A 19169-nucleotide genomic window follows, 5' to 3' on the forward strand; every position below is an offset into this window, starting at 1 on the left:
TGTCCTCTCGCTTCCCTGAGAAGGAGGGGTGAAGCTAATGGGACTGCATGTGGGTGAAACAGGGAGCATCCTTTGGCTCTAGAAACTGCAAACACACGCTAAGCACATTGAAGTATTTAAAGGTATGGAAAAGCTCAAGAAAAGATTAGTGCATCTAATATTTACATCCCTGGTTCTGTGGTGCTGCTGACCATGTGTGGCTGTCACGTGTCCCCAGAGAAGTGGCTGCATTCCCTTTCGGACAAATTACTCCATCCCACACTGGTGGTTTGTAATGCCTTTTTTGGGTTTCTCCTGGTGCTGTATAAATGTTAGGTGGAACTAAAATAAATTTCTGTATTTTACACCACTTTGTCAGAAGACGAAGTCACCATGTGCACACAAGCACACAAGTGCAGATCTTCTTAAAAAGCAGAAATAAAGCAGAAACAACAGCGAAAAAATGTCCCCGCTTCAGCACACCTGGCTGTGTGAACTTGCAGAGGCAAAACCACAGGGTAGCCCCAGAGCAGACCCTCCTGAGCAGCACTGCCAGCTCTACCTCTGCCTGTGGCACCTCATCGGAGCAGCGTTGCCTGAAATGCTCCCTCCAATTTTTCCATTCCAGGTGGATCCACTCTGAGAGCAAACCCTCCACTTGGCCCGCTGTGCCATTTGCAGCTTTTTTTGTGTGTGTTTAATGATTCTTGACCAGCCATTTAGCCTAGGAAGTGCCTGTATTGCTTCCCCCCCTCCTTTTTATAAATGTTGTCACCATCCGCTCAGCACATGGCATTGAATAGGGGAACCTCCAAGGACACGGCTGTGAGGAGCAGGAGCGTATTGAGATGTGCAAGCAACATTAAATGAAAGAAAAAAATAATAAAGGGAAAAACTGCCAAGAAACTTGACCAAAGAAAACTGATCAGCAGAAACTGGGCCAAGTTCACAACCTGTGGGATAATCTTCCACTAAGACTGAAAAACCCATAACCGAAAAGTGATTAAAAGAAGGATTTCTGTAATTTGTTTGGGGCAGGACACGCAGGGGGGGAAACGATATGTAACAAACTAATTTAAGCTAATGTAATGTTTATAAAGTTACTTGGATAATGACACCATGCATACCATTATAATCATTAAAACACAATCTATGTGTTTTTTTAAAAAAAACTTAGATGATTAACACAAAATCAAGTTGATGTGAAGGAACAATTACTTTTAGAAAAAAAATCAGGAGGTCCTAATATTCTGTAGAATGAGGGAGGATGCAGCTGTATGTCGACAGCTTTCATATCCTCATTTGAATAATGTGGCCTGAATCTGTCACTTTATTCATCCTCCTTATGCTCAGTGTACTCTGCATCAACAACAAATTAAGTTGTAAATAAGAGACAATCATCACTTTTGTTTTTAAGCAGCTTCTGCATGGAGAATTTCAATGTACTGTTTCTTTTTGACAGAAAGAAAGGGATTCTACACTCTGCTTATGTAAGCACAAACATGAGGAAACCAACCGAAATGAAACAATGAGGGAGTACTTGAGAACTGCTTCAAAATGTTCTTGGAAGTACATTTCTAACATAAAAAAAATCTCTTTCTTTAATAGGATATATAATGAAGACCCTTTAATTTACTGTAATAATTATCCTTACTTTGCGCTAAAATTTCAATCTTTTTTTTAAATTTAGAAACATTCTCTTTCCTCATCCAGGCACAAGCAGAGTACACCTCAACAGGAAGAACAAGTGAATAAGGTCAGGATGTAACCTCTATATACCCAGAAATATTATTAATCTCTAACATGATAAAACAATACCATTTTGTGAGAAAATTCAGCATGCAGTAAGGAGATAGAGCGGGGGGGGAAGAGATTTTCTTACCTTTACATCTGAGAAGTATGTTTTCAGCATATTGGAACTTGGGTACCGGGTGTAAAAGAACATGAGCTTGGCCTTTTTCAAGTGATTCGGTGACAAGCCTTCCTGCATGTAGGATTGAATTAGTAAAGGAAAATTCTTTTCTTGAGAAAGCTGTTTCTGAATGTACAGAGCTAGCAAAGTGCCCCGTTGAACACTCTACAGTTCCCCAGACTACAGGAGAAAGTATTAACATTTGAACTGCTGCGCTGTAATTTTCTGTAAAAAGGTAAATGTGGGATGAGAGGCCATGTAACTTAAACCCTGTGTTTCCTATCAGTTTAGGTGCTGGGTCTCAGGGACCTTGCAAGTTTATGGATTGTGTACCATATGTACATTCACTTGTTGCTAAGGAAACAAATGCAGGAAGCATGTGCCACAGAAAACTTATCGGCAGCTTTTTTCTCCCTCTCCTTTGCAATGCCAGCTAAAGTTTCTTTTCCTCTCGGTGTTGTGCTGCTTGCACACAGTAAAACCAATGCATGTAAGGCAATCAGAGGCACTTTATGATTTTGAGTAGTTTGACACAGGCAGCACATTTCACCTGTTCCATTTGTGTTGATAAATTTTAACACCTTGGGTAGCTCTCTCTAGTCCTGCTGTTGCTTTGCTCCAGTGGCTGCTCTGCAAATCCAAGTGAAATTCGTAGTAGGCAGAGCCCCTTGGCTGCTGAATCCCTCTGCCACAAACTTGTCGCCTCCTGATTTACACAGTTAACTCCTTGGAGAACGGAGCTGTATTTAGGGCTAACCAATCAATACATGTGGGCTAGCAGATCAATAAATGGCCACTTACCCTATAAGGCAGCCTATTTATCCTGGAAACATCATTACCTTTTAGATCTGTAAACAGAAGCAACTAAAAGAGTTCCCAAGGGAATGTGAAGCTAACCATAACAATCTCGGCTTGCTGATTTTTCTCCCAGCTTCTTGGCTCCCTTTTGTGAACTGCGTGCTAGGACGGCTCTGGTCACATCTGTGCCACAGGCTGGCCCTGCCATTTCCTCAGCAAATTAATGGCTTTATAATTTATCAGAAATGAAGATGCACGTGGAGAAAATCAATGTGGCCCCCACAAGGTCAATTAAGGGTTCTTCCCAGAAGCTTCTCTAAGGACTGTTTATCCTAAACACAATTGTTGAAAATTTCGCTCAGTTCACACCTTACAGGGGGAAGGTCAACCGAGCTGACAGATGCGCTGCAGCCAAGGTGCCTCTTCTGCCTTGCATTCGGGTGCACGTCAGCACAGAACATCCCACTCCAGGCCTAGAGACGGGAAACCCAGACTAATTTTTATCAGCAGCCTACTGATGATTAGCTAGGCTTTTTCAGCAAAATTCCTTTTTCTCTAATTCCTGAAATCTGCTGAAACTCTCTCCCTTTATTTCATTTACAAGGTTCATTTTTAGATTAGAAAAATGTAGCATTAAAAAAAAAAGGCATTGACAATATTAGTTAAAAAACCTCTTATTATCTGGAAGTACATGGAAAATGGCTCAGCTGAACTTGCATTTTGTTTTCGATGCTTAATGATTACAAAGAAGATAATTTATGACTGACATACTTCTTGTGCCAAGAGAAGAGTTGAAAGAACCTCCAGTTACCTCCATTAGACTGATAGAGAAGTCTAAAAGAGCATTACACTCTGCAGTGCCATCTGTCAAAATACGTAAGTGAAATAATAGTAGCAAGCTGTCACCTATTGCTTAGTGATAAGAGTTTTAGACAAATCAAAACTTCTATGCCAGAAATCCATTTTGTTATGCGATCCTTTCAGGAAAGTGGGGGTCCAAAGGGGAACTCCAGTAGGAGAGAAAAAAAAAAGGTAATCCTGAGTCCCCTTAATTTGCAATTCCTCTGATGCCGACAACATGTTAACATCGGGTTTGGTGTATATTCTCTTTCAATGCAAGCTCAAGGATGGACTTGAACTTCAAAAAAACCCTCTCATATTTGCTGGATTTAAGCATATTAGACAGTTTTCTAAGTATTTGGATTCCTTCTGCATTTAGGATTTTTAAATATTTTCTGCTCTAATGCCAGAGGATATTGATATTGAATGAAATATGTATTAAAAGATGCTCTGAGACTCAAATTCCCAGAAATCCATTTTTTATTAAAATTATACTTGTTCTTAAGCACTTGGCAGTCTTAAAGCAATATCAAATATGCAACAAATCTGTATATCTTGATCCTAAGGTTAACGCTTTACTGTGATAAAAGATATGATCTGTAATAATCTAGCCGAAAATAGTTAATGACAGACTTAAGAGCTAAGAATTAGATAACCCATTGCTATTTCAGAAAAAAAAAAAAAAAAAAAAACAAAACACAAAAACCAAAAAACAACTAAACTGACCAATTGCTTAATTTCCTTTTTAAGTGCTTGGGCTGAAAAGCAACTGTTCTTCCAAGAAAGCACTAGCTGTTTCCAGGATACTTACACACGCACAATGACTCATGATGAAATAGATTCAGTAAACATACAGCTGTACCGAACACGAGCTAAGCCCCATTCAAGGCCAGGAAAGAAAACGAGCACAAATAAATATTAAGGAGGTAAAGGGAGGAGGGGTGCAGAATGGAACGCAAACAAGCTCTGTCCCAGCAGCTCGTGTGGCTTGCCTCAATTCTCTTAGCTATAGCTTTGTGAAGACAGATGACATTCAATTCTATGGGTAATGCAAAATAGACAATAACTGCTGAAACTTGAGCCAGCTGCCAGGTGTAAAAAAAAAAAAAAAAAAAAAAAAGGAAAGAAAAAAAAAGAGAGAAAGAAAAGATGATAAATCCATAAATTAATGAAAGACATCTGCTCAGGAACATAAAAGATCAGAGGAACAGTGTACTGCAGCTGAACCTAAAGCAGTGTTCAAACAACCTGAGAGTCTCAGAGTTGTGCGTTTACACAGTACAACGTTGCCTCACCTAACACAGCAGCAGAAAAATGGCAAAGCCCTAAGAAATAGAAAGTGAAAGACTGGGAACAAAACATATGGGGACAAAACATATACACGCTCTCATGTGTTTTAACAGGAGAAGCACAGGGGTGGCACTGCACAGCATTTGATTCATTCAAATCTTCAATCCTCCTCCTAGGTAATGCTCCTCTTTCACAAAAATATTTTTCAGCAGAGATGATCTTTCACTCCTGTTACTCTCAGCCTGAGCCCCCACAAATGCTCTAACAGGCTTTTCTAGCCCACGCATGCACTGAGCTGAAGCAAAAGTGGTAAGAATAGGCTGTATCAGATAAAAAAAATCCACAGCAGCAAAGCCAAGCTGCTCCTTAAGTTACACCTCAGGTACTTTTAATCAGCAAAGATCCAAATAACTACATCTCAGAGCATCTTCAAGTCCCTCCAAAGGAGGGCTGGCTGGCTGCAAAGCATTCATGGCCCAGGTTTTATCAACAGCATGAAGTTATCAAGCTTGCTGTACAATATCTCCTTTTTTTTTTTAAAGTTTAGTTTAATTCTAATCAGATGTAATAACTCCTCATTTCAAAATGTTGTAATTCACTAATTATAGCTTTCGCATATTGGGACTTTGAAACTTATTCCAGTTGGATTGGAATTATGTTTAAAAATAAATAAAATTGTAGAAAGTTGCACTAATGTTTCTAAGCCCTCCTGCCAGGGAGAACACGCTAAACTTCTTCACCTTTACAGATGTCTTAACAGCACACAAACTGCTGTTGTGCTTCAATTTTGATCTATGCAAATGTTTTGTGACTGAACAAGGCTATTTTTCTTGAGATGCAAAGAGGATGCATGACAAAGAAAGATCATGCAGGAAAACAATTCACTGTCTGTTTCTTTTTGAATTTGAATAAAACTTAATATTTGATTAAACAGATTAGTTTGCAAAGATACAGACTGCATTCATGACCAAGATGGGAATTCAGACTGCAGGTGCATCTTATCTTGTTTAGCAACATACACAAACATTAACCATTTCCTTCTGCAATTCAGCAAAGAATGATCAGATACATTTTACAGCCGTTGGTTTAAAAAAAAAAAATCCAAGAAAACAAAACCCAGGCTAGTTTTGTGTTTAACTTACTACTAAAACCTGAACTTGGCTGTATCTGCTGGTCTTATGTTCTCATCCTGGCTGCATTGTCCAGGAAAACAGATGTTACTTTCTGCAGGGAAGAAAGAGCTGCTTCTTTCAAGAAATTTATTCCCTATACTTGCACATTCAACCATGTAAAATAAAAGTGCCATGCCAGAATTGACCAGAAACAAACCACCCTCCACACCACGCCTTTCCCAGGAAAATTGTAAGCTACCTGGACACACGAGCTGCTGCTAGAAAAAAAAAATCCATCCCTACAGCTGAGTTGTATAGCAAAGGTACACGTGTAGAAGTGTTATTTAATAAATCTGGTCTGTATCTAAACTCAGAAAAAACTGCAGTCTGCACTAGTGCCTAGGTGGGAAAGTCAGAGTGCCTTCCCAATGGCAGGAAAAGAAGCAGGGCAGCGAAAAAGAAGAGGGATCACTGTAGCACCAGGCATTTCCCCTGGCTATCCCTTGGAGAAGCAGGGGACTGTTGCCCCCCTGTTTCAGCGGAAGCAACAAGCTCCATTAGTGAGCACGAGCAGGAGAAAGGGGGAGAAATGGGAGGGGTGGGGGAGACATGCTCCACAGGTGGTGAGGATCAAGGGCAGCCCTAGAACTACTCCTAGTTCACACTCTTAGCATGTTTCACCTCTCCTCACTGCTCTCCCAGGATAGGAGAACTACTTTTATACAAAAACAATTAGTATGCCACTGTACTGTTTGGTAGAAATTAATTGTCCTGGCCTGAGTCTTGCCCTCAGCTGCCCCTCCTGTTGACCTCAGGACTGCTTTCCAAGCACTGCACATGCACTTCAATATGCAGGAGAAATCTTAGGCTTGGAACTCCCCAAGTTCCCCATCTCTGAGTGATGTTGCATCTAGACTGCCTCCTGTCTTTTGCCTTACAGAGTGTAAGGATGGAGAGGAGATGATTTCCCTGCTACCAACACTCAACAAGATCATTTTCTGGGGAGAGGTACCTCAAACAACACATCCACTGCCAGCTGGTTCTCAAAAATACTAACACCTAAATAAGATGCTTTCCAACACAAAACACTTTCCCTTGTAGAAATGGGACAATTCGCACAGGTTAGACAGCATCAATCCTGACTCAGACTAGACCCAAGGTGGATCAAAGAGTGGTGGTAAGGGGCTTTGGACCTGCAGCACCTGCCTTGCCCCAGTGGTGCCCACCACCACAGGAGGCATAGGAAATCCAGGTAACCAGCAGGTCTAGAGCCCTGACAGCACCCTCCTGAGGATTTAACAAGTCTATAGAAGATGTGGCTAAATTATTCTAAAACCACCAGGGTTATCAATCACTTAGAAGAAACCCAGGCACAGCCTCGGGAATCTGCCTCCACAGGGACACCCCTCTAAAGGGGACAAGTTCCTCCCCATTCCTACTGTTACCCGGAGAGGGGCAGAGCTATTCTGTTGCAATTGGGAGTGAAATTAGATACATCTAGGGCATCGTGCTTGCCTTGTTGCCTTTTGCTGGGGTGTCAGAGCTAGGAAAAATCATCCATTTACTCTTCATGCAAAATCCTCAATTTTAGCATGGGGTAGACATGGCATTTTACTTGCTTTCAATACAACTGTACCTGGAAGCAAAACCTTTTGACCAAAAGGCACATTATAGGAAAAGAAGGAAGGACTGGGAGGCATTACTGCTAAAAGAGATAAAAAGAAAAAACAACCAAAAAACAAGTACTAGTTTCCAGGAAAAAAAAAAGTAAATTATTACTATGTCTGGATATGCCTAAATAAAGGCAGAGATGGACTTGTCACCCTAACTAAAGCCTGCTATTGAGCTAAAATGAGAGGGTTTTTTTTTTTTTTTTAAGCAGGGGAAGTGTCCTGTAAATTTAATACAGCTGAAGTTTTATATTTAATTGTTCTCTCTAGCTTTCCAAAATAATTTGCTTTGTGTATGTTAGGACAAAAGATTTCTGTGTATGGCTGAACAGAGGTTAATCATGCATAGCAGGCAGCTGCACAAGGGCTGAGGAACAGACCTCTGGGTGGGGGAAAGAACTTGATGCAGCCTGAATATATCAGTACCTGTGCCTTTTGTGCTTCGTTTCCCTTACAGACTTGAGAGCTGAACTCTCACAGACGACCAGACCGTGTGGCTCTCTGCGAGCCCCAGCCACTACACCACTAACATGGATTATGCACTGGCCTGGCAGGGGAGGGAAAAGAGGTGGCCTGGCCATGGCTAGAATGGTTTTTGGCCGAGGGCAATGCCCCCTCGATCACCTCCCTGCCTGAGGAAAGATCTGCCAGCACAGGGAAACCCATTGGCACTCCGGTCATGGGTTTGGCTGCCTTCCTGACCCCACCAGGCAGACTAAAGGCTGGGGGAGGGCCAGTGGCTTTTGTAGGTGGAACACCATTGCTGAAAGAGTGCTGTCAGTCAACACCACATGTTTCATTTGGCCTTGCCAAGCCACCCCCCAGCACCCCATTAGCACCCCACTCCTGCAGCACCTGGGGGAAGCCCCCTGGCACCAGCATGGCACCTCGCTCGTCCTTTCCCACCAGCCACTGCCGATTATCGCTCATCTTTTGAAAAGGATATTGCACTTCCCGAGTAGGGTGAGATTTCGGACATGTCTTGCAGGTCGCCACACTCGGACTTAATGAGGGACAAGGAGAGGCCCTCGGCGGCACTGGGGGGGTGGGCTGGCGAGCAGGGATGGTGGTTCATGTGGTGCGATGACATCTTGGTCCTCAGGCTGGTGGTCTCCCGGGTCAGGTCGAGGGATTCGGGGGAGGCGCGCTCTTTCCCTGGGAAGGAGGCCGACGGGGCGCCCAGGGGGCTCTGGAAGGGGTAGGCCATGAGGGGCAGAGGGAACGGGTGGCGGAAGGAGGAGGTGGAGAAGCCGGCGGTGGCCGAGAGCGGGGACTGGTGCAGGGAGGCGTGGTGGCCACCGGCCGGCGGGGCCGAGGCCGATTGGTCAGAGGAGTTTTTGCGGACGACGAGGGGCAGCGCCTCGGTTTGGTCAGTGGCGCCAGGCATGGGGACACTGCCGAAGGTGTCAAGGGGGTTGGGAATGATGACGTCCCCAAAGCACTGCAGGCGCTGGTTGGCTGTGTGAAAGTTGTGGTTCTCCCCATTGACGGCGAACCTTGCCTGCGGAATCTGGAGGGGCGGGAAGACCTGAGGAAGCTGGCGGGAGGGCTTGGATGAGAAAACTTTGACCACTGTGTCCACAACTTGTGACATGGCAGTGTTCAGCTCCTGCTTGAGGGTCTCAGCCAAGTGTTTGCCTTCGGGGTGGAAGGCGTTTGGCCCTTGTTCCTTCTCCTTAGGACCTTCTCTTTTTGGCTTATTCTCCGCCACCTCCTGCTCCCGAATGAGGGCCCGCGCCCGGTCGATGAACTGCCCCGGGTCCAGCTCGCACATCTCATTGTCCGACCTGCCCACAGAGTCACCGGCTCTCGCGTCCATGGTTTCAGAGCGCATGCTGTCTTCAGACAGGTTGCCATCTTCATCATTTTCGGAGTCGGTGCTGTCGTAGATCTGGTAGAACTTCTCCTGCAGCTGGCGCAGCTGCTTCTGCATGTCCTCCAGCTGCTGCTTCAGCTGTCTGCGCTCTTCTCGCTTCTGCTCTTTCCTCGCCGAAACCAGCTGCTGAAAACTCTGCTGCTGCTGTTGTGGCAGCTTTTGCTTGCGTTTGTTTTCTCTGTAACTTTCTCGGGGACTGACAGACTGCGGAGCTATTTCTCTTTCATTTTCATTGCCCCTTAATGCCACGCTGGGGGAATGGCTCATACCTCGAATTATATTCTCAACCCGGGCGCGTTTAGCTCTCAGGTGCTCGTCGCATAACCGATCCACATCAAACTGGCTCATAGTTGGCCTGCCAAAAGGGGAAAGACACTCTTGGGGGCTGTCTCTTGAAGAGTTGCTGCATACATCCTCCTGATGTACTTCTGAGCCTGTACTAGAGAGACCGCTGGCTTGGAAACTGGGCTCCGTGCCACCATTTTTGTTCATGTTATTTTTCAACAGCTGGGAAATTATGGTTGCTCCTGGAAAAGGCATCATGGCATCTTCATATGAGTTCGCCCTCTTCAGCAGCTTGCGGAGTACATTTGACTTTTCCCCATCTGCATGCTGCACTACTGAATACTCGACATCCTGCTCTGAACCTTGGGGATTCATGGCACTAAAAAACGTTGCTCTTGCCTTTGCAAAAAATGCAGATGCTGTCCCTACCGTCCTTTTCACTCCAATGTCAACTCTTCTTCTCTTGGTTTGCCTGCTTAAGAGGGCTGTGCTGTCATGGTCAGGCATCACTGGACTGTTATTGTGCCATCTTCAAAAGCTTGTCAGCTGGGCTCAGCTCAAGAATCCTGGGACCCTGGCCAACAGAACAAAAGGACTGATGAATCATTTTCTTTAAATTTCTCCAAATTTCCTGACCTCAATCCTGAATAAAATGCAAAATGCATAGGCTCTGGGATTTATGGCACATTACAATTATTGCAATTTATTATGCACTCTGCTTGAAATGAAACATTTTTAAATATTTCTGCTCCACTGGTTTAAGATGGATTAAGATTTAAAAAAGCAAAAACTGCTTAAGCACCAGTAATATGATTCTCTTGCACAAATGCCTAAAATGATACTGTTTATCTTCAGAAGAAAGAGTAGATTAGAAGAACACAGCCTCTGACAACCAATTGATTAAATTTAGGGCATTGAGATACATGTTACAAAAGAAGATGAAAGTATTCCTTATTTAAGATTTATTGTTAAAACAAGAAATTGTATAAAATTTGGATTAAAAAAATTCAATTGCAATGTAAAAAAATGCAGTTGTAGTTTTGCTTTTTAAAGAGAGGCAAAACTGGTAAATAAACCTCCAAAGATTACAAAAACAACTTTCAAATAATTGTAGGTAGGATGGTACATGTGTATGTGAAAGGCAAAGAAATCATAGACGCATTCAGGCTTACACTGGGGGAAAAAAAACAAACCCTCTCTTCAATCATTAGGGAAACATTTATTCAGCAAAGCAAAAAAGCATTAAAATATTTTATGATCAGTATTATACTATTTACAGAGATGTGATCAAATAAAGGCCAAAATGTAGTTCGTTAGCACAGGCTCGTACGTACCACTGACGAGCCACAACAGTGTTTTGAATTCCCCATACATTCCTACCCTTTTCACAACTTACATTCTCCAAGCAAGCCCCGCTACCAAAGGCTGAAGATTCTGTATTTCATCCACTAAAATACATGATGTTAAATTTTTTGCATAGCAGAAATGAGGCATGTTCCGTATCATATCTCTGTGCTTTAGAAAAATCTCCAAGAACAATATCTCAAATGCCCAGTGAAGCCCTTCTTACATGTAGCATTTTGAATACACAGAATCTTATTTCCTGTGACATGCAGAAAAGATGAGAAAAAATAGGGAAAGATGAAAGAAATAACATCAATCAGCTGCATGAGAAAGGAAGATACCTTCTCTTTATATGAACTCTCATTGTTTCCCAGGAACACAGCATAAAAAGATAACACACTTCCTTGCATTTTGTAAAAGACTCTTGACATAATTTGTGACTTATTAACTAGTGATGCTAAACTCACATTGCACATAAAGCATTAGACACTGTTTCCTGTTTCTTAAAATTTAACACTGAGGAAAATTAAAATATTTTTCATGCAACGCTTATCTAATATTAAACTTTACATTTGCTTAACAGAGCACAGTCTTCACAATAACAGGGTATATTGCCAAAGGCAGCATGCAGACTTTTTGGAATTGCTCCCATCTCTTTCGGTTCACCTGTAAAAACATCTACGTGCTCCCTAGGATTGCATCTGTGGCTAGTTTTAAAGAATGACTATCCATGCAAATAGGCATAATTTCAGCATGAAATAATCTGTAAAATCAAGACAGTAGTCAATGCTTAGTTTGCAACCAGGATGAAAAAAAAGAATAAAAGCTTTTAATACTTAGAAACATTATGTTTATTTTGCAGCCTTTGCTCATGTATTCTGGATGTACTAAAAGAATTTTCAGAGATTTGGTGTCAGAGAGAGTTATGCAAGGGACATGATGTTTGTTTACACTGCTGGTTCCTTGCATACAGGACAGCAAAGAATGATAAAAAAATATATTAAAACCAAAAAAAAAAATCATGAATTCAGATGCGAAATCGAAAGCCTTACACTGCTATCAGGTCACTGTCTTCAGAGATCTTTTCTTGTCAAAAAGTACATTAAGCGAGTTAAGTTTGGCTACCTCATGATGATAATAGTAAAATAACAAGGATTTCTGTTGCAGGCGCCCAATTCTGCCACCTACACACCAAAGAGCATCCCAACCTGCAAGCAGCACCCCTGGAGTCCACGGATACCAAAATCCTGTTATGTGTGAGGGGTAGGTCAGGCCCTGCTTGGCAGCATGTAAAAAAGACTGTCTCCTGCTTTCTCCCAGCTGATGCAAATGGAGTTTTTCAGGGGGCAGAATCAGGCCATACAATTAGACCATCGCCAAAAAGAATAACAAAACCTGAGGAATATCAGAAGGGTTGTTTTTGTAAAGAACTGATCAAGTCCTTAGGGGGTGGAAAGGGGTGACTACCACCAGGGCTTTTATGAAGCTGACACTGGCACAGAATAAGCCAGGGCTTATTCTTGATCTTTCAGTCCAGTGGTGTTCATTTGAAAGCGATCTAAACTAATTGAAAGACATCTGAAAGAGCTCCTGTTTATTTCATCCAAGATATTCTGAGGATATCCACCATAAAGTTAGTACTTGCCAACAGTAAAAGAAAACAAACCCTAAACAAAACCCACCAACACCGAAAACCTTCACGCTTTTCCTTCCTTTTCTGTAGTCAAGCTATGCTTGATTGAGAGCCAGCAATACGTTCCCAGATTCACACCAAAAACCTCATGTCAGGTTACAAGTTTTGCATGTTTCCCAGAAAATTCGAGGTGCCTGACCACTGTTTCCCTCCCTCTTGCCCAATCCCAACCAAGGACACGCATGGGGAGGGCTTGCTGTACCCTTGAGTCAGCAGCTCAGGAAATAGGCTGTCCTGCGCCAGATTGGAAGGTCATTGCCATGCATCCTTCCTCCCCAGTGTCCATTTCCCTCCCCAAGCCCCTGACCAGCCGCTGCTCCACAGCCCATTTCTGCCACTGCAAACATGTGGCAGGAGGTGCTTCAGAGCGATGTCCCCTCCTTCCCTCGATGGAAGCTGAAAGCATCCGAGTTATCGTACACTTAACCTGGGTATTAAGCAACATCTCCCATTTGCCCTGGTGTTATCCTGAGCCTACAGGCTGCCAGCTTTAAGGCTTACGTGCCTTTCGGCTTAACTATGAGAAATAGTTCTACTTTAGCCCGACGAAACAGAATAGGTATTGAATGGCCAGTTAATATTTCATTCTCGGAGAACCAAAACCAATTTGCACCTCAAGGGGAGTGGAATGGCACGTAGAGTGGGATGCAAAATCCCAGCCACAACAGGCAGAATTCAAGACTGATTAGATTAGAACTGAATAAATAAGGAAATCTTGGGGAGGGGGAGAAATAATTAGGAAGTGCGTGTCCTTTACACAGTCACCAGTACTTGGGCTGCAAATTGTCTCAAAACTACATTTTATACATCTAAAGTCTCTGTACAGCTCTCCAGAAAAACAGAGCTGCTGAGATAGGCTTTGGTTGTCAAGACCTACGTAGAAATCTCCAGAAGCACTATTTCTTTCCAAATTACAGAGTTTTGAATTTGTGAAGGTTAAATTTGGTTTACGCATCGCTTTTGACACTCCTCGCATGCCAGGTGTAGTTTATGTTAAATTTGCCGGCCACATTTCAAGCCTTAACTCGCACAAAGTGGCTTCCTCAGAAACCAAACGTTTTCCATGCCGATGGAATTAAAAATCATACCAAGGGCCTCAGCACTTTCTATCTCCATCCATAAACGTCGCAGTAGTATTTTATTTACAAATTCACTTTCAAATCTTTTGTTTAAGGAGATATGATTACAATGTAGCTATGAATAACCTCTTAAGAGCACAGCAGCTACAGACATGGGTTCATTTTATATCCATTTGATATGCATTGACATTTAAAATGGAAACAGATTAATTTCTAAGTCTCCAAGAGTTACTGTTACCAAACCTTTGGCTACAATGGTCTGTCCAAATGAGCATGATGTCAGGTATTTAACCATGCTCACTATGAACAAATCAATTTTTATAATCAATTTTGTTAACTCATCTTGATCTAGAAAGACGCTGATCATTTTCTCCTAGATTAATTTAAACACCTACACGATGCAAAGGAGATGTAAATTCAAACTCGCCCTCATCAGCCCCTTTGAAGAACCCTAGCCTAATGTAAACAGCCATAAAGTACACAGCAGAAAAGTGCTAAACTTGATGGATATGCCTGGATGAATTCAAGGAGATATCAGTTTATACAGCTGAAATTGTTCCCATCTTTTCAAAAGCCGACTACTTTCGTTGGTCCAGTGTCTGCCTGCTTCATGTCAGCCCATTATGCCAATACCACGCAAGAAATTTAACATGCTTCTGCTAATAGAAATATTTAGATCTTTCACTCTAAAGCACTACACAGGGTATGGCTTTGCCAGAATCAGCCAGGAAGCACAGGATGAAAATTATTCTAGTCAACAGCATTTCATGCACAAAACCACAGCTAAAATTTGAAGAACAGATGACATCTGTTCACCATATCTGTTCAGTGCTAAAATCACATCAGCCACTAATGAGAAAGTGCTACCTTTTTGAACAGCTCTGACACAAGTTTTCTTGGGAGAAAGTACTACCTTTCTGTACAGTTATAACAAGTTTTCTTGGGAGAAAAGGTTATCCAAATCCCTTACAGAGATGTCTATCGAGGAATTTGAAAGAAGGCAGAAAGGATGAGGAACTGTTTCGGCAGTAAAAAACTACTTTACTAGGATTTCTCTATAAGAAGAAGCAGCAGCAAAAATCAGTGCCTGATTTACTTCAAAATTATGCTGCTTGCTCTTTAGCCTTAAAGAAAGAAGCAACCCTTGTTTTATGAACCTGCTGATACCCAGGGCCCAATAGAGCAAGGTATTCAGCAATTCCTATGAATGCCAAACATCCGCAATTCCCATCAACTACAGAGCTCAGTAACAGGAGGGATTCGGCATCTCATTAGTTCGGGCCTTTAAACTGGGGAGAAGCAGGGCCCTCCATCATGTAGCCGTGCTCGGCACTGCCTGAGGAAACAGATCTTGTGAATGAGAAAAAGAAATCAAGCTGCTCCAAGTAGAAAACTGAAAATATTTTCCTCCTCTCAAGCCACTTTGGTCCTTGTTATTTCACTGATCATAAAGAAAATAACTCACATGGCCTCTGTGTAGAGACAATACCGAAAGGTTCTCAAGATTCCTTCTACTAATTCAGCCCAAGTTTTCCAATATACTATTTTTTCCACGCTACGCGATGTCATTAAATGACAATTCTTAAATTACTTAATTCAGCAGTTAGGGTGCACTTTGAGTCAGAATAAATCACTATTTAGAGACTACGAATTGCAGCATTTACAATTCTGCCCTGAATCAGATTAAACTTTTCAATTTGAAAATGTGTCCATTCTTATGAACATCTCAATTTATCAAGCAATCATAAAAGAGATAAGTTATATAAACTGAGAGGCCTCAGAGTTCAACTGGCAGGGAAGTTAACTGTATATACCAACAGTGCCATTCAGCGAATGCAGAATACTTTACAGAATAATTTAATAGGGAGCTGTTAGTGAAAGGTATATACATTGTACTTTTTATCACAGTTCAACTCCTGAGATGTTGATACTCTGTCTACCCTTGAGTATTAATAAACATTTCACAGTATGTGATATCGCTGCTAAAGGTAAGCTCTGGACAAAAAAGCAGATAAAATAAATGCAAAATGAGCTGCAGTGGTCATAAACTTTACGTGATTGATGGCAACTCAGCAAAAAACTGCAAGAAGAAGACATAAAGGATATGCACCACATGCAAATCTACAGCTAAGGAAACTGCCTCCGTATAATTCATCCTGCATATTGCCAAACCTCTACAGGCGATGGAAGTGGCAAATAATCTGAGCTTTTACACCTCACGGTGACACAAACACGTTTCTGTGCCCTGTGCTCAACGACACAGCACCTTCTGCCACCAAGCTACGGCCACAGATGCGTGGATGCGTTCCACGTGCTCCCCACCCGTCCCCAGACCCGGATGATGGGTTTGGGGTGACACTCGCCATACAGCCAGAAACACCACGGGCTCTGCCTGAGCGCTCGGGACCTGTGGGAAGCTAGCGGCTTTCCAAAGCTCGTCCTGGCAACTTTTGCCCGACATTCAAGGGCACCTCTAGTCTGCAGCTGTGTCCGCTGTGAGCCTCGACTGAAATCTCCTACTTTGTCAAAGACATTAAGTTAATATCCCGCGTATCTGCTCTTCCGCGGCCGGGGCACAACCACACGGACGCGACGCTGGCCCCTCGGGGAGCACCATCCCGCCTCGGCCGCGCCTCCCGAGCCCCCCTCACGGCCCGCGTCGCTTCCCGCTGCTGACCCCGCCGCCCTGGCTCTCCCGGCACAGGGAGGCGGCGGCGGCCGGGACCCCCCCGCGTCCCGCTCCGTGGCCACCCCTCCCCACGCGCACCTGCCCGCGCCCCGCGCACCTGCCCCGGCGCCGCGGCCCTGCCCCACCAAACGCCGCGCAGCCACCGCCGGGGGTCCGCGCAACTTTCTCCCTCTCTGCAAAGAGCCGCGGGCCCCGGGGCGGCCCCGCTCCGCCCCCGCGGAGCGCCCGGTGCCGGGGAGCCGTGGCCCGGGAGCCCGTCCCGCCGCCCCGCTCCTGTCGGGCCCCGCGATCTCGGCGCGCCACCCCCAGCGCTGCCCTGCGCGCCCCCTCCGCGCAGGCCCCACGCCCCCCAACACCGCTCCCTCCTGCGCTTTAACTCCGTGCGAACACATGGCAAAGTGAGCCGGGTCACTCAGCCGCTAAACAGAAAATCGAAAAAGCCAAGAAAGATCTCCATCAACGGCTAAGAAAGAATTAAATCCCCCCCGGAGGAAGAAAAAATCAGCAAACAACAACCAAACAAACAGAAAGAACCAATAATCCTAATCTTTTCCCAGATCAAGGCTCTTATCCCGCGACTTGCATTTGATCTCTTCTCATGCGCTCGCTACCTACCACTCAAATCCCATTTTCTATACATTTCCACAATTCGCAGCTCGTCCCACGCTCGGAAATGAAAAAGTAATTGCAAGGGTAAGAAGAGTAAGAATGAAAAGTCTCTGTCCTTCCCGGCTTGGGTTAAAAAGGAGAAGTAGCGACATGCAAATGACAGGCAAATTGGAAGAGACAAAAAGCAAGGCAGCTATAATAAACAGGACAAAGAGAAGGCTCGGAGGAGCGGAGCAGGAGTTTAAAGCTGGGATGGGGAACTTCGGCGGGGACGGGGGGAGAAAGAAGCTCGGAACAACAACAAGAAGCCAAATACTCGCTGCCGTTTTCTGTCCCCGCAAAACTGCCCTCCAACCCACGGAATAAAATAAAGAGCGGTCCACAAAAGGTGGCAGCGAGAGAGAGAAGGGGAAGGGGGGGAGGATCACCTAACAACGAGCAGGTCACTTACTCTTCAGCCCTGGGCAGGCTACGGTGAGCGCTCCATCGGGCTCCTTACCGCTCACAAATCCTTACCGCTTTATCTACCGGGGTATTAAAACTACTCAGCTAATAAAGTCACTGCAATTTTGCCCCCTGGAAAAAGAAGCACAGGTTTGATAACGGTGATAAATATTTTGCTGGGGATTTCATCACCGCCCCCCTCCCCCCGGACCATTTAGAGCAGCCCAAGCAAGTGCGAATTTAGGCGTTAAAAAAAAAATAAAAAAAAATAAATAAAAAACCCCGAAAGACCTGAAAAGGCCGAGAAAGCGGGGAGGGACGGAGGGGGCGCGGAGGGGGAGCGGGTACTTACTCGGTGCAAAGGCGACGAAACCGAGCCTCGCTTTTTTTTTTTGGCGGTGGAAGGAGAGAAAGGGCGACACGCACACGCACATGCACACACACCACACGCGCCCCGCACACGCACACGCGGACACGCGCGCGCAGCCGGCAGCCCCGCCGCTGATGAATATGATAATCGCGCGAGGGAGGGCGAGCGCGGGCGGGAGCGCGGGCGGGCAGCGGCCGCGGGGCTGCGGGCGCCGAGCGGAGCGGAGCGGAGCGGCGAGCGCCGAGCGGAGCGGGGGCGGCGGGAGCGGCGTGGGGCAGGGCAGGGCTGGGCTGGGCTGGGCTGGGCTGGCCGAGCCGAGCAGCGCTCCGCACCGCCACAAGATTTACTTTAAGACACAGCTGAAGGAAACAGGAAGACTAGACGTCACACTCGGAGTGACGTGGGCCCGGCCCGGCGCCCAATCGGGAGGCTCCTTGGGACGGACGGGGGGGACGGGGAGAACTTGGCAGGAGCGGGGAGAGAGGAGAGGGGAGCGCGGGGGGGTTAGGGTCGGCCCGCCCCGCCCCCGCGGGAAGGTGGCGGCGGCCGCGCACCTGCGGCGGGGATGGATGGACGGACGGACGGACGCACGCGGGTCGGGAGCGCCGGCAGACGCGGCCCGACGGGGCGCCCCTCTCACCTCTGCCGCGCACCGGCAAAGGGCGGACAAGTGCCGCCCCGCGTGGAGAGGGGTGGGTGACAAACTTTAGGAGAGTCAACCCCGCGTGGGCGGGGGCTGCTCTGCGGTGCCCCATGCGGTAAAGTTTTCCACGCGAGAAGCCTTCCGCAGAGCAGTGTCGGGGCCCCAGGATGCGCCTTTTTCACGCGTAAAGCATCGGGCGGCGGAGCAAAGCCTCGTCTGCGGGCGCTGCCGCCCCACGCGGGTCACAAACTTTGGGACAAACGGGCCCGCTGCCGCCCTGCCGCGGCGCGCCGTCCCTCGCCGCCGCTCAGCGGCAGCGGCTCCGCCGCGCGTCGCGGGCTGTCAGCCGGAGCCGCGCGAGCATTTTCCACGTGGGAGGCAGGAAATAAACACGAAATCGAGCATCAGGTTGCGGCGCGTGGAACAGCCGGTGGTACTGTGACACGGGTCTTCGGTGCTGGCGACCCCGACCCCCGGTGAAGCACGACCCAAGTTTAGGTCAACTTTATCCTATCCCATCCCGATCGCGGCCGGCT

The 19169-nt window shown here is 45.6% G+C and overlaps 1 protein-coding gene across 5 annotated transcripts in view; it reads right to left on the reverse strand.

Moving 5' to 3' along the window:
- PROX1 (prospero homeobox 1) overlaps positions 1-18145 on the reverse strand; it is a 49754-nt gene extending 31609 nt beyond the window's left edge. For 2 of the 5 annotated variants that reach the window (XM_066178287.1, XM_066178284.1), the window contains exons 1-4: positions 17973-18143; positions 17628-17752; positions 8546-10336; positions 1862-1967 (exon numbers count right to left, since the gene is read on the reverse strand). In XM_066178287.1, coding sequence (XP_066034384.1) covers positions 1862-1967; positions 8546-10269 — 1830 coding nt within the window. In that variant the 5' untranslated portion in view covers positions 10270-10336; positions 17628-17752; positions 17973-18143. Of the gene's footprint in view, positions 1339-1861; positions 1968-8545; positions 10337-11158; positions 11200-17627; positions 17753-17972 lie in introns of those variants that run through there. The other 3 variants (XM_066178288.1, XM_066178285.1, XM_066178286.1) reach the window with 3 other exon arrangements.
- Positions 18146-19169: the final 1024 nt, after the last annotated feature.

Source organism: Chamaea fasciata, unplaced genomic scaffold (assembly GCF_029207755.1).
Source record: "Chamaea fasciata isolate MVZ Bird 193981 ecotype frontalis unplaced genomic scaffold, bChaFas1.0.hap1 SCAF_3, whole genome shotgun sequence".
NCBI classification, from domain to species: Eukaryota; Metazoa; Chordata; class Aves; order Passeriformes; family Sylviidae; genus Chamaea; species Chamaea fasciata.